At 36.2% G+C, this 22,136-nt stretch overlaps 3 protein-coding genes across 3 annotated transcripts; 1 reads left to right on the forward strand and 2 right to left on the reverse strand.

The window, feature by feature from the left end:
- Nucleotides 1–1,183: 1,183 nt before the first annotated feature.
- Nucleotides 1,184–4,299, reverse strand: LOC132052885 (tubulin beta-2 chain-like). The gene is made up of 3 exons (XM_059444592.1): nucleotides 3,790–4,299; nucleotides 2,483–2,752; nucleotides 1,184–2,033 (listed from the first exon to the last, which is right to left on the reverse strand). The coding sequence occupies exons 1-3, from the start codon at nucleotides 4,181–4,183 to the stop codon at nucleotides 1,360–1,362; spliced, it is 1,338 nt and encodes a 445-aa protein (XP_059300575.1). The 5' UTR covers nucleotides 4,184–4,299; the 3' UTR covers nucleotides 1,184–1,359.
- A 3,985-nt stretch (nucleotides 4,300–8,284) lies between these two features.
- Nucleotides 8,285–19,380, forward strand: LOC132052887 (cytosolic enolase 3). The gene is made up of 14 exons (XM_059444594.1): nucleotides 8,285–8,417; nucleotides 8,515–8,669; nucleotides 11,662–11,836; nucleotides 12,632–12,703; nucleotides 12,783–12,899; nucleotides 13,957–14,037; nucleotides 15,169–15,245; nucleotides 15,358–15,461; nucleotides 15,761–15,859; nucleotides 15,952–16,037; nucleotides 16,196–16,282; nucleotides 18,180–18,377; nucleotides 18,737–18,866; nucleotides 19,050–19,380. The coding sequence occupies exons 1-13, from the start codon at nucleotides 8,313–8,315 to the stop codon at nucleotides 18,800–18,802; spliced, it is 1,422 nt and encodes a 473-aa protein (XP_059300577.1). The 5' UTR covers nucleotides 8,285–8,312; the 3' UTR covers nucleotides 18,803–18,866; nucleotides 19,050–19,380.
- Nucleotides 19,381–19,962: 582 nt separating this feature from the next.
- On the reverse strand, nucleotides 19,963–22,136 carry LOC132052888 (proliferating cell nuclear antigen). Its single transcript, XM_059444595.1, has 4 exons — nucleotides 21,670–22,136; nucleotides 20,629–20,781; nucleotides 20,441–20,538; nucleotides 19,963–20,354 (listed from the first exon to the last, which is right to left on the reverse strand). The coding sequence occupies exons 1-4, from the start codon at nucleotides 21,986–21,988 to the stop codon at nucleotides 20,130–20,132; spliced, it is 795 nt and encodes a 264-aa protein (XP_059300578.1). The 5' UTR covers nucleotides 21,989–22,136; the 3' UTR covers nucleotides 19,963–20,129.

Here is a 22,136-nt window from a genome sequence, read left to right on the forward strand (position 1 = left end):
AAAACACGCATATTAGATAATATTATAATATAAAATTTATCGGATTACCCTTATATTACTTATTTTTTTGATTAGTTTTGCATTATACAGTAGTAGACCTTATTTTTGGAAATCCAACAATGTTATTATGTGCTTTTTCAATCATCATTTTAGATGTTATTTTAATTTTGTCAATTTTGTGTAAGGATAGAAATGGAAAAAGCTGATCAATTTATGTCTTGATTTAAGGTGACATTTATTAAAATGACACTTATTATGAGACGGAGTGAGTATTAAATTATCATAAGTATTCATTAATTTTTAATTAAATATTTTGGGTTCGAGATTTTTAAATATAAAAATGAGTTTTTAAATAAAAAGTGAACTAGCTTATAAATGAGTTTAGAGATTTTGTCATCTCTCTTTTAAGAACTTCTCTTGGATATTAGTAACATGTATGAATTTCTTGTTTGAGATCTTTTTCCTCTTCCTTAATGGTTATTTTAGTTATAAAATTATTTTTGTTTTCTTCTAATTACTTTTTCTCTTTTCTTTCTCCCTACATATTCTTCATGGCCTTGTTATTTTTATTTTTTAATTGCTTCCACTATTTGATTTGTCATCATTTGGTCAATCCGGGACCGAAGACAAGATGGAAACCCAAAAAGAATTCTCAAATTGCAATTCCAACCTAGCGTATCCTCTTTAAGTCACATATATTCTACAAACCATAGTTGAGCAAAAAGGTTAAAATATTATGGAAATATCCAACCTCTAGCAATACAAAATAATATGGCATAAGGAAATAAAAATAGATATATGTTTTAACGAAAAAAAAATGTTTATGACAGTGTATCTTGTATTGTCACAAATAAACAAGCGAAATAAGTCTATCTATCCTGTCATAATGAATAAAACAAAAATTGGTTATATTAAATTAAGGTGTAAGCAATGAATCAGTATCTAGATGGAATCCATCCTTGAAGACAAAGGGAAATAATAGAAGGTATAACAAAAGTCGTTACAGGAATACCGGCTAAGCTCCTCTAATTTACTTGATTTTAATTAAGTTTACTTGAAACCAGAAGCAGTGGTCAGAAACGTGCTAATTTTGTCGTAAGCTTATCATTAATGAGATTTATAACACTCATTAACGAGATTTATAAAACTCATAATCGCAAATAAGTAAAGATAGTGAAGGGAATTAAATCAAGTACTAATAATATTCAAAGGGAAACTTCGTTTGCAGTTCAAAACAACTAGTACTAGTAAAAGAGTTCATGTTCTTGGGTGGGTAGGATAGATGGTAGTTGAGGTTACAACCGGAAAGAAAGTACTACTACAAATATCAATATAGTAAAATTTCAGAGCATCATCAAATCAATCCTGATATGCGTCTTCCTCCTCTTCCTCATACTCGTCCTCATCAGCTACAGCATCTTGATACTGCTGGTATTCAGAGACCAAATCATTCATGTTGCTCTCAGCCTCCGTGAACTCCATCTCGTCCATGCCTTCCCCAGTGTACCAATGCAAGAAAGCCTTCCTCCTAAACATGGCTGTGAACTGTTCGCTAACACGACGGAACATTTCTTGAATTGAGGTTGAGTTTCCAATGAAAGTTGATGCCATCTTGAGACCAGTTGGTGGTATATCACAGACTGTTGACTTAACATTGTTGGGGATCCACTCAATGAAGTATGAGGAGTTTTTGTTCTGAATGTTAAGCATCTGTTCATCAACTTCCTTGGTGCTCATCTTTCCACGGAACATGGCTGATGCTGTCAAATAGCGGCCATGTCGAGGGTCAGCAGCACACATCATGTTCTTCGCATCCCACATTTGCTGGGTTAACTCAGGGACAGTCAAGGACCGGTATTGTTGTGAACCACGTGAGGTAAGTGGTGCAAACCCAACCATGAAAAAGTGAAGACGGGGGAAAGGAATGAGGTTGACAGCAAGCTTTCTGAGATCAGAGTTAAGCTGGCCAGGAAATCTGAGGCAACAAGTTACTCCGGACATGGTTGCAGATATTAGGTGATTCAGGTCACCAACTGTTAGAAGACGAAGAACCAGAATCAGTATGTGCAGCTCTAGATAACAAAGTATGCACAGTATGAAGGTATTAATTCTTCAATATTTTACCTAACCAAACAACACTATGTCAGAAAAGTAGGTAAAGCAGAGGTAATAATTGATGGTCACAAATTATTTTGCCTCCCACAAATGGTCAGTATTTCCAGTTATAGAGGACTGCTAGAGCAGTATTAGTTGGCTAAGCATAATATTATTATTTAAACCAGAGAAAAATGCCACCACTCTGTCATAATGCAACTTTCCATCAAGTGCCAATAATAAGTGAACTAAATGTCTGTTATTTTACAAAGCGAAAAATAATATCAATGTGGATTCAAAATGCAATTTTTAATCAAGAGAACAAAATGGGAATTTTTTTTATCAATGAGTATGCAAGTGCGAAACAGTTTAAAATGAAAATACTTACAGCTAGGAGTTGTCAGCTTGAGGGTACGGAAGCAAATGTCATACAATGCCTCATTGTCAAGAACCATGCACTCATCTGCATTCTCCACAAGTTGATGAACAGATAGTGTTGCATTGTAAGGCTCAACAACAGTGTCTGAAACCTTTGGGGATGGGAAAACAGAGAAAGTGAGCATCATTCTATCTGGGTACTCCTCTCTTATCTTTGAAATCAAAAGTGTCCCCATTCCAGATCCAGTCCCTCCTCCCAGGGAGTGGCACACCTGAAAACCTGCATATGATAACCCACATACAAATGAGATACCGTGACATAATGTTCACCTACGCTGCATAATGTTTAAGATTTCAGATTAGCTACTTATATTCATATAAGTCAGTACACATGTTAACAAGTAAGAAAATCTCAGTAACATGTGTTAAATGCATGAATAAAAACAATAGAAGCTAGAAATGCAAAGAAATAATACAATCTTAACAAATCAGAAAGCATGTAAACAATTAAACAAACACCTTGTAGGGAATCACAATTTTCAGCAGAATAGTTTCCAAAAAATTTGCAAAATAATTTCTACATTTTTTTAATATGCTGCATAATGTTTCAAGATTCCAGATTAGATAGTTAGATTCATATATGACTGAGTACACATGTTAACAAAAAGTACTAAAATCTCAGCAGCATGTCTTAGATGCATAAAATAAACAGATCAGAGCAAGAAATGCGAAGAAATTCAGGAAGCATATAAACAATTAAACAAACACCTTGGGCAATCACAATTTTCAGCTTCTTTCTTCACAACATATAAGAAAATCTCAGAAGCATATCTTAAATGCATAGGAGAATAGATCAGATCTAGAAATGAAAAGAAACAACACAATCTTCACAAATCAGAAAGCATATAAACAATTTAACAAACACCTTGTAGCCAATCACAACTATCAGCAGAATAAAATAATTTCAACATTTTTTTTTAACTACGCTGCAAAATGTTAACAACAGGTAACAAAATCTCATAAGCATATCTGAAATGCATAACACAGATAAAAGCAATATATGATTTACGCATGTTCACAACAAGTACAATGCATAAAACCTTAAAAAGCAAGAGATGCAAATAAATAACACAATCTTAACAGATCAAAAGCACATAAGCATTTTAACAAACACCTTGTAGGCAAAATATGACCGTAAACAAGTAAGAAAATCTCAGCAACATATCTCAAATGCATAAAATACAGATCCAGGCGAGAAATGCAAAGAAATAATACATATTAACAAATCAAAAAGAATATAAGCATTTTAACAAACACCTTGTAGGCAATCACAGTTCTCAGCTTCTTTCCTGACAACATCAAGCACAGAATCAATCAACTCAGCACCCTCCGTATAATGACCTTTAGCCCAGTTATTTCCAGCACCAGATTGACCAAAAACAAAGTTATCAGGCCTGAAGATCTGACCATAAGTTCCAGATCTAATACTATCCATAGTCCCTGGTTCCAGATCCATAAGTACAGCCCTAGGAACAAACCGTCCACCACTAGCTTCATTGTAATACACATTTACCCTTTCAAGTTGTAGATCTGTGTCTCCATGGTATCTTCCTGTGGAATCAATCCCATGCTCCGCACATACCACTTCCCAAAACTTGGATCCGATTTGGTTGCCACATTGGCCAGCTTGAATGTGAAGAATCTCACGCATTTTCAAAGGGGAAAATGAGAAATGAGAAATGAGAAATGGAGAAAGGGTTAGGGTTTGAGGATCTAGGGTTAGGAAGAGAGGAGAGAAGTTTAGAGATTTGAAAGGTGAAAATGAGGCTTTATGGAGAAATGTAAGGGTTCAAAAGCTGAAAAATGAACGGCTCTGATTTAATATCAAAACCAACGGCTGTGGTTTTTAAGGTTTGAATTTTGAATTTTGAATTCGTGGCGCGTTAGCGTGATAGGTAAGTGAAGTTTGTTGTCATAGCCTCATAGGTTTTGGGTATTTTAACATTTTTTTTAATTTTCTTTGCCTTAGAATTTGTTTTGCCTAAATAGTTGGGTGGCCCTGTAAAATTGGCACAATTTGTCATTTAGCCATTCAAATTTAAACTGTGATTTCTCGTGACCATTTGATGAATGGCAAATATTAGGCGGACTTGACTTTTGAAAGCCTTTTGTTAACATCTCCTAACTCTCTCACTTTGTCATCCATCATTGGTAATAATTCGACTTCTCAAAAAATATTCATCGATTTAGATTTGAGTTTTACATATTTCACATATTACAAATATCAAACCTATTACCTCGACTCATTTATTTAGATTTTTGGACAATGAAAAATATGAGGGAGAGAATTTTTATTTATTTTTAAGGTTTTACAACATTTTTTTTTTTTTTTATTTTTGGACAAGGAAAATTATGAGGGAGGGAATTTTTACATTAGTGAAACAACATCATATCAATGTAATCCCATAAGTAAGGTTTGAGAAAGGTAAAGTGTACGCAGACCTTACTCCTGCCTTTAGGAGGTAGAGAAATTGTTTCCCATAGACCATCGGTTCAAATAAAGCAGAAACAACACACTAGTGATAGATATTAGGGGGAAAGGCAGTATGAAGTAAAATTTCAGTCATCAATGGTGAATTTTAGAGATAATGAGAGATTTTAGCATATGAATTTTATATATTTATAGTGAAGATGAAATAAGGGTAGATTTGCGGTATTATATTTAACAAAGTTGACTTGTGAGCTTTGAAAGGAAAACACACGCGCAGAAATGATACAACGACTATGTCACTTGGGATGAGTAACATACTCAATGTAATTCCACAAGTGTTTAGAGGGGGAGGGTGTTGTGTACGCGGTCTTATATGAGACTAAAGAGTGTGTTTCTGATAGTCCCTCGACTCAAGTAAAGCATATTAAAAATCAAGTATGTAAATCAAATACAACAGTGAAGAAGTGTTGAAAATGATAAAGGAAAGAATCGCAGCAACAACAATTAATGCGATGACTAAACGTTGAAGCAGACAAAACAATAGGTAATAGTAAAATCGAATAATAATAGAGTATCAGAGTAATAACAACAGTATTAATAAAGAAATTAGACATGGCGCTTGACTACCTATTAACCTTCTACCCTAATTCTCGACCTTATATCCTCCTATTTAGGGTCACGTCTTCAATAAGCTGCAGGTGTATCATGTCTTGTCTAATCATCTCTCCTCAATAGGGCATTTGTGCATCTCCTCTTCATATACCCGAACCATCTCAACAACACCTTCCTCGTCTAGTTCACCACGGATCCTACTCTCACCTCATCATCTGTGCATCTCCTCTTCATATGCCCGAACCATCTTAACTTCACCTTCCTCCAGAGGCGGACCCACATGGGAAGGGTGGGAGTGCACGTGTACTCCCACCCTTCAAAAAAAAATTATGTATATATATGTGTATATAGTTTGAGAAATTAGTATATATTTAATTGTGCACTAACAAAGGAAAGTGTCTTTGGGGCTTGTTGGTTGCAACTGCTGCTTCCCTTACATGTCACCCCAGATCCAACCCGAATGTCACTTTTAATTATTTTTTGATCCTATTTCTAGGAAAACAATGAGCCTTAATTGAGCTCGCCCGGATTCGAACCTGCACTGTCGCCACAAGTTGCACAGCCTTAGCCACTGAGCTATCTCTTTCAATGCCTCACTGCGTTAAATTTTATTTATTACACACATTTGACCTATGTACTTGTATTTTCGCCACTGCTATGCTATTAGTGACCTGTTCGACACGGTATTATCCCTCAGTTGTCATTAAAAAATTTGTTGGCGTTTATGTTAAGATAATGGTGCCCCCGCCGTCTTAAAATTCTGGATCCGCCTCTGCCTTACTCATCTAGTTCATCACGGATCCTATTCTCACCTCATCATTAGGGATGAGTGTATTAAGCAAACACTTACGACAAGATGAGATCTCTGTCTAGCCACTATAATTAAGTTTTGAGTAGCTAAATGACATATCGCGCTAACTGTAAGAGCTTATTAGATATTTATTTTTCTCTCAATGGCACATTACTCGTGTTCTCGTAGCCATATAGGTATTCACGCTATTCTTTTCTATGGCATTTTTCACTCAATGATCTCCACAATATTATCCTCACATAAAATATCTAATTAGTAACACCTCTATTTATAAGTGTATTTTACTTGAAAGCACGCGACTATAAATTTCAACAAAAATATTTCTTACCTTTTTTAAAATTAACATAATTTTTAAAATTATATTTTAATATACATATCTACGAGTACACTTTACGATTTGCAAAACTAAGCACTGAACACTTGGGAGTAGTAAAATAAAAATATCAGTTAGTTAATATTTGTGTAAAATTCTTATAATATAGATACTTGATTTTAATATATCATATTTGTAATTGAGTATATATTCATGTAAAATGTAAAATAATACAATAAGGTGTAACTGATCGATTTTAAAAATAAAAAAGTGTATCTACCAGAGTTCAGACTATGAGCCTGTTTGGATGGGCTTAAAAAAAACAGCTTATAATATAACGGGCAATTCGCAGAATTGCCTTTCTTTTGGGGCGGTCTTTAAATTTTGCCCTCATATTTGAAATCTTTAAATTTTTGATCTTTCGCAACCCACACGCAGTCAAAATTTTAAAAAAAATTCGCAAGGCAGAGTTTAAATTTCGCTATGCCCCCAATGGCATACACGTGTGAAGGAATTAGCATACTTATGCCTTATGAGCAGACTTGGCATAAATATGTCGAATCCGGCATAACTTTGATAATTCCTTCACAAGTTTATGCCGGGTCCGGCATAAAAGTTTGCCCATTAAAAGTATGCTCCCACCTAAGATAAATTTGTGAAGGAATTACTAAAGTTATGCGGACCCGGCATACTTATGCCTTAACTGTAAGTATCATAGGATCCGGCATAACTTTGATAATTCCTTTACAAGTTTATGCCGGTCCGCATAAAAGTTTGCCTATTAAAAGTATGCCCCCATCGGTATAAACTTGTGAAGGAATTATCAAAGTTATCGGACCGCATACTTATGCCAAGTAAATAAGGCATAGTATGCCGGGTCTGGCATAAAATTTGTAATTCCTTAACAAGAGGTCCGGCATACACGCAACCCAAACCTTGCCTTGCAATTTTTTTTTTAATTTATGCTTGAGCGGGGGTTCGAGCTCAGAACTTCATGATTTCTGCGTGAAAGCTCAAAGTTGCAATGCGAAGGGTAAAAAATTAAAGACCATAATATGAGGGGCATAATTTAAAGACCACAAATATGAGGGGCAAAATTTAAAGACCACCCCAAAAGAAGGGCAATCCGCGCAAAAAAATGTAATATAAGTAAAAAAAAAAAAAAAAAGTTGGGGTAACCCGACTTATTTTTTTTGGCTTATACGCTATTTTCAGCTTACAAACTGATTTAGATAAACTAAGTTAAATGGGCCTAATTATTTTTTGGGCTTATTTTAATCATAAAATAACTTTAAATTGACCAGCCAAACACTTAAAAAAGCTGAAAACAGCTTAGTAACTTATAAGCCGATCCAAACGGGCTCTATAGCTGAGCCATTATATTTGAGGTGTTAAAAGAAAAAACAAACAAAAAAAAAAGGTACACAACGACGTCGTAGTGAGTGGATAGAGAAACAGGGGTCTCGGTTAGCTTAGACAAAGTTGCCGTTTTCACTTTTGGCGATCAACCCAGAGTTTCCAAATTGGTGCTCCTATTTCATTTTCAATTCATTCCTCCAATTTTTTTTTTCTGGTGATAATTCATATTGATCGAAAGAGTGTCGAATCAGAAAATGTCGGTACAAGAATATCTGGATAAGCACTTGCTTTCTCGGAGAATCGAAGACGCCGTTAATGCCGCCGTTAGAGCCAAAACTTCCGATCCCGTCCTCTTCATTGTAAGCTCCTTTTTTTTCTAATTTTTCCGTTTTTGTGATTTGATTCAAGTGTACTCCATGTTTTCGATAACCATATAACTGTATGTTTGATTGATAGTCAAATCACATGAGGAAAGCTGTACCTTCTGTGATAACGAAGGTGAAAGCAAGGCAAATATTGGACAGTAGAGGCATTCCAACTGTTGAAGTTGATTTGCACACTAATAAAGGAATGTTCCGTGCTTCTGCTCCAAGTGGTGCTTCTTCCGGAATGTATGTTTTTTTGTTTTTGTTTTGAGAATAAAATTATTCATGCTTTAACATTGATTTTTTGTTGAAGTCAAGTAAATTTAATCAATCAGCTATGATTCAATCCCAAATCAGTATTCAGTTCGGTTGGCTATGTGAATCTTATCTTTCTCTATAAATGTGTGTGTGTGGGTGTGTGGTGTTTGTGGCAACTTGCATGCCGGGGCGAATTTATAGGCTAAATTATGGGGCACGTGAACCCATGGTCTCTCCGCCAGATTAGATACTTTATGTACATATTTTCTACAATTGACCTAATATTAGCTGCTTGCACCCATGCTTCAAAAAGGCTAAGTGTTGCACTTGGTCGAAAGTTAAGTTATTTACCTAAAGGAACAAGGATCAATTCCCCCTAACACTTTCTTTTTCCTCCTTTTTTAGTGGTGCATCCATGTTGTAGAAACCCTAAATTCGCCTCTGCTTGCATGTACCTCAACTAATTCATAGTGCGACCTATGTAGCACAGGTTGCCAAAGGACTAATTTAACAAATTAAGATTGAAATGAAATTCTAGTTAGATTATGGTGGTTTCATCGCACTGACCAAAGTTGGAGCAGATAGTTCTCACCAATTGCTGCAGTTACTATTCCTATCTGAGCCCTCCATTATCTTTTCTCCTATGCCTCAACCACTTTCTCTTCCCCTTGGGGACTCGGCAACATGAATCCTGTAAGCCCGTTCTGCTATAATTTAGGTCCATTGCCTCATTACAAGGTAACTCAAGTAATCTTGCATGTATTTCCTTTACTTTTTTTATGGCGTAGTCATGTTCAAGTTCCATGAAATTGTTCATGCCTTAACACTCAACTCAACTCTGTATTCAGTTGAGTTGACTGTATGAATATTATCTTTCTCCATAAATGTGTGTGTGTGTGTGTGTGTGTGTGGGTGGGTGGTGTCCGAGCCAACTTGCATGCACCTCGACTAATTCATAGTGCGACCTATCCAACACAAGTTGCCAAAAGACAAATTCACACAAATAAAGTAGCTCTTCCGTGCTTCTGCTCCCAGTGGTCTTCTTCAGGAATGTATGCTTTTTTTTTTTTTGCGTTCCTTTTTTGTTGTAGTCATGAATTGCTAGTTCCTTCAAATTATTCATGCCTTAACACTCTTTTGCAAAACTGTTCTTTTTTTTTTTTTTTTTTTTTTTGTTGAACTCAAGTAAATTTAATCAATCAGCTATGGTTCAATCCCAAATCAGTATTCAGCATTTTTATTGAACTCAAGTAGATTTAATCAATCAGTTATGGTTCAATTTCAATTCGGTATTCAGTTGGGTTGGCTATATGAATCTTATCTTTCTCTATGAATGTGCGTGTGTGTGTGGTGTCTATGGCATCTTGTATGCACCTCGACTAAGTCATAGTGCGACCTATCTAGCACAGGTTGCCAAAGGACTAATTCAATAAATTATGATTGAAATGAAATTCTCGTTAGATCTTGGTGGATTAATCCTACTCACCAAAGTTGGAGCAAATAGGTTGTTACCAATTGTTGCTGTTACTGTTCGTATTTTGAGATCTCCATATGATCTCTCCTATGCCTCAACCACTTCGCCTTCCCATTGGGGACTCGTCTACATGAATCCTCTATGTCCGTTCTGTTTTATTCAGGTTCATTACCTCATTACTAGGTAACTCAAGTAATCTATATTCTAAAAGTTACCAGACTGACGGAAATGTTCTTTTCTTCATGATAATTGTTTGATGTGTGCAAATGTCCTTTTTTCTTTTCTTTTTTATCAATCTCAAATGCCCTTTCCTCTAATAAACAAAAAAAAAACGTTTTTGATGTGTGCAAAGTCCATCTTATTTTATGTGTGCTTCTGCTCCTAGCAGTGCTTCTTTGGGAATGTATATTGTTTGCTTTCCTTCTTCTCTTTAAAGAGAATTTTTTCTTTCCCTTTTGTTTGTTGTCTTGAATTTCAAGTTCCATGAAATTATTCATGCCTTAACACTCTTCACAAATCTGATCTTTTGTTGAACTCAAGTAAACTTATCAATAAGCTACTGCTCAATCCCAGATCAGTTGTTGTTGGCTATATGAATCTTATCTCTCTCTATAAATGTGTGTGTGTACGTGGGTGGCGTCCGAGCTAACTTGTGTGCACCTCGACTAATTCACAGTGCCACCTGTCTAGCACAGGTTGCAAAAAGACTAATTCAACAATATTGTTTGAAATGAAATTCTAGTTAGATATTGGCCGCTTAATCCTACTCGCCAAGGTTAGAGCAGAGTGGTTCGCCAAGTTTGTAGTTAATATTCCTATCTGAGATCTCCATATGGTTTATCCTATGCCTCAACCTTTTAGGCCTTCCCCTCTGGGACTCGGATATACGAATCATCTACATCCATCCTGTAATATTCAGCCCCCCAGACGGAGAGAAATGCTCTTTTATTTAAAATGATCGTTTGATGCGTGCAAATGCCTTTTTTTTTATTTATCAAGTGCAGATGCCATTTTTTCTAGTAAAAAAAATGTTTTTTGATGCGTGCATAGACTATCTTTTAATATGAATGATTATTTGGGTTGAAACTTGAAAGCAAAGGCCCCTTAATTTGTTTCTTTCCTTCACAATTTCCTGTGATGCATGCAAGAGTCTTTTATTCACCTGTTCATCTTTGCTAAAATAGTTATATATATGTGACAGGAATGAACAGGGCTCTTGGTACGTTCTAGTCTTAATTCAGAATTCAGATTATAATTCTGTGTATATCTCATTTTTATTACTCAATAAGAGCTACCTGTTAAAAGCAAAGAAAAAATAAAACGAAAAGATACTACTAAATAGAGGTTGGAAGTGCAAAGCCGGAAATGCTAACAATTTTCAGCCTACCCGAGTGATTTTGTCTTTTGAGCTTGTTGCAGATTTGTATTTGAATATTTACTTAGCCACTGCAATTTATATTGGAGAATAAAGCAAGTGGTGTATTGATTTTTGTTCTAAAATATCAGGTATGAGGCGATTGACCTGCGTGATGGAGAAAAAGGAAATTATCTTGGAAATGGCGTGAACAGAGCTGTCAAGAATATTAATGAGAAAATTTCAGTAGCATTGGTTGGTATGGATCCAACTCTTCAATCTCAGATTGATCAGGTCATGATAGACTTGGACAAAACAGAAAATAAGGTACAAATGTTCAAACAATTAGGTACTTATTTTGTTTAGCTTATCATCTGAATCTGAATGCCTCTACATACTTTCATCCTCCTGCATAGTTTATGAATGTGGAATTTAGTACTTAAATGCTACTTTAGACTACCTGCATGTATTATGATGTCTTAATATTGTCATCTTGCAACTAGCAAACATATTTTCTGGACTTCATGGGTTGCAGGAAAGTGTTAAACAAGAGTTTCTATGTTGAAAGATAAATTTTGTGGAGACTTGAGTTGGAGAAGTTTTACCTAGAGGCAACTGAAGCTTTCCCTATCTTTGACATTCTCTTCTGTCATATCCATTTGTTTGGTTCTATCAAAGGAGTTTATTTTCTTATACTGTTCCACCAAAATTAGTGAACATAGTATCAACAATACAACTTCAGTATCCTTTTCTGTTGACCATAGTTGATTGGCCTCCCTTGAGTGAGCGTATGCATTTCTTTCCGTCCTCTTTGTTTTAGTTTTGTCCCTTTTTTTTTTTTTTGTGTGCGTGTGTGTATCTGCGTATACTATGGTTTAGAAAATATCTATTGCTGGCCTTGGAACAGTAGCTCTACCCTTCGGCTCCAACTCTACCTTTTTTTTTTTTTTGGGGCCCACCATTCTTGTGATGTGTGTGCTAGAAAGTATTTTCTTGCAATGAGGATGATTTGACTTTGTAATTGACCTGTTCTCAAGTTCCTCATCAATATCTGCAAGTTTGATAATGTTCTTTCTGGACATAATAACTTCCATGCTCATTGACATTTTCCTTTGTTGATAGAGTGAACTTGGAGCGAATGCTATTTTAGCTGTCTCCATAGCTGCTTGCAAAGCTGGAGCTGCTGAAAAAGAGGCAAGCATACTTTCTCAGTTTTATACTTAACATGATAATCTTCACTGGATTAGGTAGCTTATCGGTCGAAGAACTTCAGGTTCCTCTTCACAAACACATTGCTGATATTTCTGGTCAAACAAGCCTGCTTCTTCCTGTTCCGGTCTTTACTCTCATAAGTGTTGGAAAACATGCTGGAAACAATCTGGCTATTCAGGTGAACCCGCAGTCTAATGTACTTCTGCCTAGAAAATTAGGACCTGCACAATAATTGCTCACAAGTTCTTCATAGTGGTGGTGACTTATTAACTGTAAAATAGTACCTACTCCCAAGAAGAACAAGCTGATGAAGTGCTATTTTTTCATAAGTTTCGTTGAAAAAATTAGACAGTGGTCTTGGGTGAATGATACTTAATGTTCTCTTTTCTCTGATTCTCTCACCGGTCCACCAACAATTTTTTTTCCATTTTGCACTTGCACCCATTTTTGACATGTAGAAGAGTTGCTGACATTTGCAGAAGGGAGTTTAAGATATTACAGTTACGTTTGTTGTCTGATTTAAAGAATAATAGATGTGATGCTGAAAGAAACAGTCCAGTCTCTACTTATCATAAATAGTCACTTCCAATGACCAAAAGTAACTTTAAATGAAGGCAGTGTTATCAAAAGCAAAAAGCGCAAAAAAGCTCTAAGGTCAGCTGGCGCTTTAAGCGCAAAGCGCAAATAAACTGCGGGCTTTAATGAAAAAAAGCGCAATGGTGCAAAAATACAAATATATATATGTTTAGTCCAAGATGTAATAATAATGAGCATGAATAACAAATATATGGACAAAGAAATTCTAAAAATATTACGATAAAGTGAAATATCAATCATCTATTGTCACCTCCTCAAGAGAGGCTCATTGGCAAGGAAAAGTATGTCTTAAGAGTCTTGATGACGACACTGAAGCGGACATAAAGAGAGCCAAAGCGCTCAACATGTTTTGAGCCTCGCTTCAGGTCTTAAGCTCTCTTAAAGCGCGCCTTTGATAACACTGAATGAAGGTTATAAGACCTATGTCCACTTAGAATGGTGGATGCAAATTTATTACCTAACGCATTTCTGACTTCCATTTTGTGCACCTCATAGATATTTCTTGGAGCTACTTTGCCACTATGTTCTATCAATTTCTTCAGTGTCTTGATCATCTTGATACGGCACCGCTATTTTGAGCCCATAATGTTGTCCTTAATTGTAAATTATATCTGAAATTTGATATTAAACTTCCTCAGGAGATAATGATTCTGCCAGTGGGATCAAAGACATTTGAGGAGGCTTTACAAATGGGTTCCGAGACCTATCATCATTTGAAGGTGAATTAATTCGACTAATATATTTATTAACCCTGTTATCTGATTGTCTATCTCTGCGACATGAAGGAAGTTTGAACTGCTCATAACTGATTATACAAAGTACATCTGTCTCATTATCCTGATGTCTTCTCACCTTTACGGCTTTACCCCAGAATTCTCGAGTGTTTTTTCTTGTTCCTTTAGCAGGTGTTGTTCGTAGGCGTTTGGACAATATTTGGTGAAGTTCGAAAAAAGAAGAGTGTTTGAAGTTGAAGTTTTGTGTTTGGCATGAATTTCACTTGGAAAAAAGTTGATTTTTTCTTTTCTTGTTGGAGACTATAAGTTCACTTGAATAGTCATCAAACCAGTTTTTCAAACTTAAAACTCTTTGTTCCAAGTTGAAGTTGAAATAATGGATCAAATTATAAAACAAACACTTATTTGAAAACTTCTTTTCAAAGATTCCAAATATTATCTATAACAAACGAGACCATTCAAGTCAAGCGCACTTCTAATTGTTAGGAAAGTGAAGCATGCTTTGTTTATTGTGGATACACACTATTCGGCTAGCAGAACTGTTATCATCCATGGATTTTCTTTTAATCCTGGATTAATGTGCATTTGTGTAGAATTTCTGTTAGCCCAAAGTATATAATTTGCAGCCTCTACATGCTGGCATATTAGATACCCTCCTATGATATCCACATGTGATACTACTCAGAAGAATTCAGAATTGGGGTTCTACTAGTGTAGTGATCCATTTTTCTTCTCGCCAGTTAATACTCAAGTTACAGTGTAAAATTTGTTGTAAAAAACAAATTAACTAAATAATATGTCTTAATACTAGTTTAAGTTTAATTGGTTTGTATCAATAGCCTTTGCTTACAATTAGAAAGAAACTTGAGATGCTTTGAAGGAGAGTCCACTTCCAGTCCTAGAATCAAAGCAAATTGTCTGTTGAATCTTTTCTGCTGGAGAAGATTGAATGTTGTAAATGATGTACATTTGTTACTTTGACTTCATTAGCTCCTTAAATTTTGTCTAGGAGTTAATCCAGTTTTTGTACTGTTTCTTGAAGCCCCTGGATTCCATCAATGCACTTAATTACTTTATCATAAACGAAAAAAGTCGTTGCTTACGTTTAAAAGGCAGGCAGTTATTACAGAGATATATGGTGCACATGGATGTAATGTTGGTGAAGACGGTAGTTTTGCTCCTAACATCTCAAGGCAAGTTATGACGTCTTTGTTTTATGTTTCTCAATGAAATTGTTGACCCTCACTGGGTCTGTTGTTGGTGTTGTTGTAATGAAATTGTTGACCCTGAATACTGCATTTGCAGTTTAAGAGATGGCTTGGACCTTGTTCAGAAGGCTATTGGGAGAACAGGGTACAATGAGAAAATAAAGATTGCAATTGGTGTTGCTGCCACTGAGTTTTGCATAGGTGATTAATTCCCTTTAGTTCAAAATCTTGCTGATTGTAAATCAGTATAATCATATGATACTTTGTCATAACTAGTTGGGAATGTCTCCAGTTGATTTGCACTAAATCCATGCTCACATACATGAAAGATTAATCAGTATTGAGTGAGGAAAATATTGTCTGGAATTTGCTTATTTACTCCAGTTGTTAGCTGTCTTTAGTTTTTGGCGTTGGGTGGAAATGGTGTTATATCTCTTTGATTGTATGATTTATTTATATTCTCATTACTGACAAACTGACTTTTGCTATTTCAATTGTAGGTACAAAATATGATTTAGATTTTAAAACTTCAAATGAATCTGGACAAAATTTTAAATCAGGACAGGATATGATCGATATGTACAAAGAACTCTGCGCAGGTATTTTGCTATCTATTGATTCTGTGATGTGAGCTTTCTGTTATTCTTGATGTCACATTCTCATCAATTCCTTTTCTTTTCTCTCCCTATAGATTACCCCATTGTATCAATTGAAGATCCATTTGACAAGGAGGACTGGGAGCATGTCAAGTCCTTTTCGAGTCTTGGACTGTGCCAGGTTTGTCTGGATTCTCCCTGGTGGTTTGATCATCTGATTCCAACATCAGCCTTGATAACTTCTGCCCTTAGACATACATTTATAGTGATCTCTGCTATTTGTGTAAAGTCATTTCGTGTTTATTAAGTGTCCCTGTCAACATGAATTGCTTGCTGCAGGTTGTTGGAGATGACTTATTAATGTCAAATCCTAAACGGATCGAGAGGGCCATACAAGAGAATGCGTGCAATGCCCTTCTTCTCAAGGTACCACTGACATTTGCTGGTACTCTTGACATGTTTCTTTGAAGCAAACTTTTGTCCTTGGTCAGCGGCCATCCTGCACCAGTGGACCTCTTTCTCTCTATCCCGAAAGAGATGGTCATCATTCAAGAGAGGGAGGTTCCTGGTTCAAACTGTCTGATCGAAGGGCAAAGATTATTCCTGTCTCCATGGTACAGGTACAATTAGCCAGAAAAAGGAGCATACGATGAAAATTTTGCACTCAAAAAGAGTGGAATCAATAACGTTGTAGCAAACAGTGTCAATTTGATGCACAAATGGAAAAACATCCTCTATAGAAGAGCTCTCTTGATATACAACCTTGCTTAAAAAAAGGATAAGCAATATCACATAATTGTTGGTTGAAGATTTTGAAAATTAGATCTTTATTTTGTGAAGGGACACCGACTTCTTGTGGTATTACTGAAAGCAGTTGATTTATTAAAACAGAAAAAAAAAAAAAAAAAACATAGATCTTTCCCACTTCCCAGACCCCATTTGTGGGATTATACTGGGTATGTTGTTGTAAAAAAACATAGATCTTTGCAAGCATATCTTTCTAACCAATCAATCATATCTGCAAAAAGGGATATCCTGGCAACTCAATGCATGATATGATCATTCAGGATTTTGTCTGGTTTCACTGTATTTTGTTTTTCCCTTGGTATAATTGAGCTTCCCTTCCCCTTCCCTTTCTTGGATTGAACTGGACTCTCAGCATCCTATGTGTTTGTAGTTCTAGGAACTCAAAGAATCTTCTCCATTATGATAACATTTTAATTTTTAGCCTGCGATATGATTTGTTTCTTTAGCCTCGGTTATCTTATTATCTTCTTGTTGTTTATGCTTGTTGCTACTGCCTCTTTTTCATCTTTCTTTGAGCCAAGGGTCTATCGAAACCATCCTCTCTGCCTTCTCAAGGTAGGGGTAAGGTCTGCGTACGCACTACCCTCCCCAGACCCCACTTGTGGGATTGCATTGGTTTTGTTGTTGTTGTAGCCTATGATATGACAGTCTTATACCTGGGTTAGTGATCCAACATTAAAATACGTTCTTTCTTTTCTTAGTTTAGTTTTATGTCGAAAACATAACTCATCATTGATCACTGTACCCTACCTCATCATCCTACAGTTGATCAGATTACCAACTGATCCCCCCCCCCCCCCCGCCACCCCACCCCAAAAAGAGAGAGAGAGAGAGAGACTCAATCAAGCAGAGTAATCCTGACCCCTGTCCAACATCCCACACTGGAACGATTGCACCCACTATATGTGTTCTCCGTAACGTTTCATTAGTTAACATTCAGTTCTTTGTGTTTGCTCTTTGCTGCTTTTCTTCTTGAGGTGAACAACTCCCGGGCACTTGCTTCATCATCACCGCTATTGGTGGGCAGGAATACCTGAAGGCTTTACCTGCCATTAAAGATTGCTCTACTGTTTAGAATCTGTGGCAACTCTGGAGGAGAACTTGTTCCTCCACAACAGTCAAGAATTTCTTTTGATAGTTTTTGCCATGTGATGGCAAAAATGACTCACCGACATTTGCACTATTTTAACTTCTGAACCACTGCACTATTATTAGTGATTTGAGATCTTAGTAGAATATGCCATTTCGATTACTTCCAGGGATTCTGATTCTTTCTTGACTATTAGGTCCTTCAGGGTTTCTTTGTCAAGTCTCCTTGATAGTTTCATAAATCCTTGGTGGAATTGGATAGTATCCTTAGTTTCATAAATCCTTGGTGGAATTGGCTAGTATCCGTACTTTTTATAGCTTAAACCTATTGAGTACATAGGATAGTCTCCATATTGTCTGGAAATATAAGTAACATCTGTTACTGATGTAAAATACTCTCTGATGGCATGGGTTGTCTGGGTTACAGGTTAATCAGATTGGTACAGTGACCGAAGCCATTGAAGTTGTCAAAATGGCTAAGGATGCCCAATGGGGGGTTGTGATATCTCAAAGAAGTGGTGAAACTGATGACAGTTTCATAGCTGATTTATCTGTTGGCTTAGCAACTGGTCAAATTAAAGCAGGTGCCCCTTGCCGAGGAGAACGACTAGCAAAGTACAACCAGGTATTTTGCTAGCCTATGATTGGTTATAATGTATTTTCCATGTTTAGCTGAATTCGTTCACTGCTTTCAGTTTTTAGAGGTTTAGTTGTCTCCCCTTGAGGTGTGTTTGGGGGGTGGTGTGGGGGGTGGGGTGGGGTGGGGTGGGGGGTTGTGGAAGTAATTCCTTTGTTTACAACCCACCTTGACCTCGATGGAGGTAAGTGGATGAAGGAATTTCGTAATGGGACACCGCACATTATTCTGCTTTGACTCTTCAAAGGACACATCAATAAAATTCTTATTTCCCTTAACCATGACTTCTTAGATCTTTTTTTTTCTTTCCTTTTTCTAATTTGTAGGACTTATTGTTTATTTTGCAGTTGCTTAGAATTGAAGAAGAGCTTGGTGATCAAGCAGTTTATATTGGTGAAAAGTGGAGGAACTGATCACTTTTCGTCAGAATTCTATGTTTGGACAGTATTCGAGTTGCTTCTTAGTTCATTTAGCAGCGGTATGGTCAGGGGCGGAGCTAGCCCTTCGGGCGTGGGTTCGGCTGAACCCAGTAGCTTTTATCCGAACCATATATTTGTATTAAATTTTGTCAAATATGTAGAAATTTTTAATTAAGGACCCAGTAACTTTAATGAATTAGAACCCTGAAACCACAAGCTTCGAATCCTAGTTCCGCCTCTGGGTATGGTGTCTTTTAGTTTGCAGCTAAACTGCTACAGTTTTGGACATTCTTCCCATTGCACATTACATTTCGCAATGCTAAGGTGTCCTCTACTTGCAGCTAATAGTTACAGTTTGGGAAATGAGATTGTCTGTTCTATGTAGTAGTGTTCGAATCTAAATTTTCTTGTATCTAGAGGCATTTGTAGAAGATTGAGTTATAGAGCAATCAGAAAGTTCTGAGTTCTTTTTTGCAACTAAACAGTGGTTTTGATCTTACGTGCATAAAGGATGATTCGGCCTGAGTATTGCACATTCCTTCAGGAAGTAAATGAATCCCTTTCATTTTCCTGTTCCTTTGACGAGCATATCAAATTGGATCTTTAATACTGATGGATATTACTGATTTGGTTGATCTTGACCAATTTTCACTCATCTTTGAACTAAAACGCTTGCAACGTTTATGACAATTTTGTATCTGCAAATAGGATGGAATTCCATTCTCATTTCACTCCTTAATGGAAACTTCCACATCTTTAAGTTTCCTACACCTCTAATAATTCCAACAGAATCATGAATTGCGAGAAAAATGCAAGTAAAACGTTGGTCATTATTCAAACAAAGGTGTTAGCCTCTTATGTTTCATCCTTATCATAGACAAGAATATAGAAATTGCTAGGTGTTCCTCCCCTGGTCGGGCATTGGTTGCAACTTGCAATTAGCCAAGTATAAATTCATAAATCAATTTTTAACAGCAATCACGCATTTCAGATTCCTAAAATCATCTTAATGCCAATTTCTTTTTTACACTTTGCATAACCAAAATCCCCTTAACTCTTACAAATATATTTAATGCAGCATCAGAAAAAAACAGGTTTGCGGAAATTCAATTGAGTAGATATAAAGACATTCTAACACCACATGCAGCTAAGAGTAAAGGAAAAAGAGGGACATACATGATTTCATTAATTCAACACAAACTTAAAAAATAGTCTAAGCAAGTCTAAGCTCATATATTCTTGCTCTCTTGCTTGCCTGGAAGCCTCAAATGAGCTTTTACATCATCCTAAACCAGGCTCAAAAGAAAGCAAAAACATAAAATCAAGGCTTGGTTTCCTCTTCATCCTCTTCTATCTTAGGTGCCAGGTAAAACCTTACATAGCCCATCTCAGCAATCTTGTACTCAACAACAACAGGAAGCTCTGAAGATAAGCTGATAGTCACTGTGTTGGACAATGGAGATGCTTTTGTGAAGGAGTTCAAGTATCTCAGAGCAAACGTCAACGATACTGGCTCATTCATCTCTATGACAGTGGCTTCTTCAGGCTGCCAATTTGAAACAAATAAATCATACATCAGCTTATCACAAGAATTAATCAAGAAAGAAAAGCACAATAAGCAAAAATACCTACCTTGTCAACAGTGGTATTTTGCCTGCAAACAATATTTGCAGTACCAATGTCACCTCTGGTTGAGAATTTAACACCTTCCTTTGTCACCGAAATAACAACTGCAACAACCAGTTGAAGCATAAGTTAATATTCAATCGTTATTAAGATAATTTACTAAACCCACAGTAATCATGAGAGGCAAATTGCACCTGTATCTCCAATGCTGCTAAGGTCTTTGCAAATTCTACCAAACTCTGCAGAAGGCATTCTAACAATAGCATGGTACTCTGCTTCTGGAATCCCAAGATGCTCGCTGTCAATGTCCATTAGCTTCATCTCAAAGTCAGCAATCTTATCTTGGGCTGTGATCCATTACAGTTCATGCCAATAGTTAGAACCAGTCCATAATAATAGAAACTGAATCCATATTCAGAATCAAATCACAAAATGTAAAACAATAGCTCAATACAAAATACTAGGTCCCAATTTCTTGAACCAACCCAATTATACCAATTGCAAGCAAAATCAAACTAGTTTAAGTGGTCATCTGGCAATGAGTATCTATTATTTTTTTCCGGAGTTGAAATCAGGAAATCATGTTTGGCCATTAAATTCCAAATTTTCCAGAATTTGAAAAACACCAAAAGGTTGTTTTCACTCCAAATCACTCACAAAAAATCAAAAACAACTCAATTCATATTCATGGCCAAACACAACTCCAGTTTCCAAGTACCCTTTTTCACTTTGAAAACAAAAACCACTTTTTTCACATACTCACAACTACATGGCCAAACCCCTAAATCATCTTTTATTTTTCTAGAAACAGTAAAGTAGTCAATTCACAATTTATAATTTAGAACCAAGGCTGCAATCAACATTTGACATGTTAAATAAAGTAATCATAAGCAAAAAGCATCAAATCTCTCTTGTTACATTCCCAATTTCTTGGATCAAGCATCAACTATACCAGTTTAGAGCTAAATCACACTAGTTTAAATCTTTTTTAAGAATCAGTAAGCTAATCACCCTTAAAATCTATAATTTAGATATTCAAACACTACTACGCCAAAAGCACTACTAGCCGCAATTTTCACACATTTAACATGTTAAATAAAGTAATAATCACAAGCAAAAAGTATCACATATTTTAGAACAGTAAAAGTAACAATTTTCAACTATAAACAGAACAGAATGTTACTGTATCTCTAGATCCTATATATCTATCACAAAATATTAATTTTGGAACTTACTGGGGCTTTCAAACATGAAAGTAACAGTATCACTGCCATCATCAGCCTTAATAGTGATGATGTCATCATTACCAGCACATTTAAGCATTTTGGCCATGTTACCCAAGTTCATCCCCATTGAAATATTACGGTCACATCTGTAGTGCTCAAAACCCTCAGATCGGAGAAGCAAAGCCACCAGTGCCACGTGGCTGGAATCCATGGCCTGAAGAGAAAACCCTGTAGCGGAACAGTCAAAGTTCGCATCGTTGACCAGATCCTTAACCGATTCTAGAACTTTCTTCAACAAACTTCCTTGAACAAGACGTAGTTCCAACATTTTTTTGGGGGGAAATTAGGGTTAGGGTTAGGGTTTTGAAATGGGAAGGAGGGAAAGAGGCGTTTTTTGAGTGAAAATAAGAGGGAAATTGAGAGGGAATTGGGGGTTAGGGTTTATATAAGGTGGTGAGAAAGTGTGCTCGAGAATT

This window comes from Lycium ferocissimum, chromosome 4, assembly GCF_029784015.1.
Source record: "Lycium ferocissimum isolate CSIRO_LF1 chromosome 4, AGI_CSIRO_Lferr_CH_V1, whole genome shotgun sequence".
In the NCBI taxonomy this organism is placed as follows: domain Eukaryota; kingdom Viridiplantae; phylum Streptophyta; class Magnoliopsida; order Solanales; family Solanaceae; genus Lycium; species Lycium ferocissimum.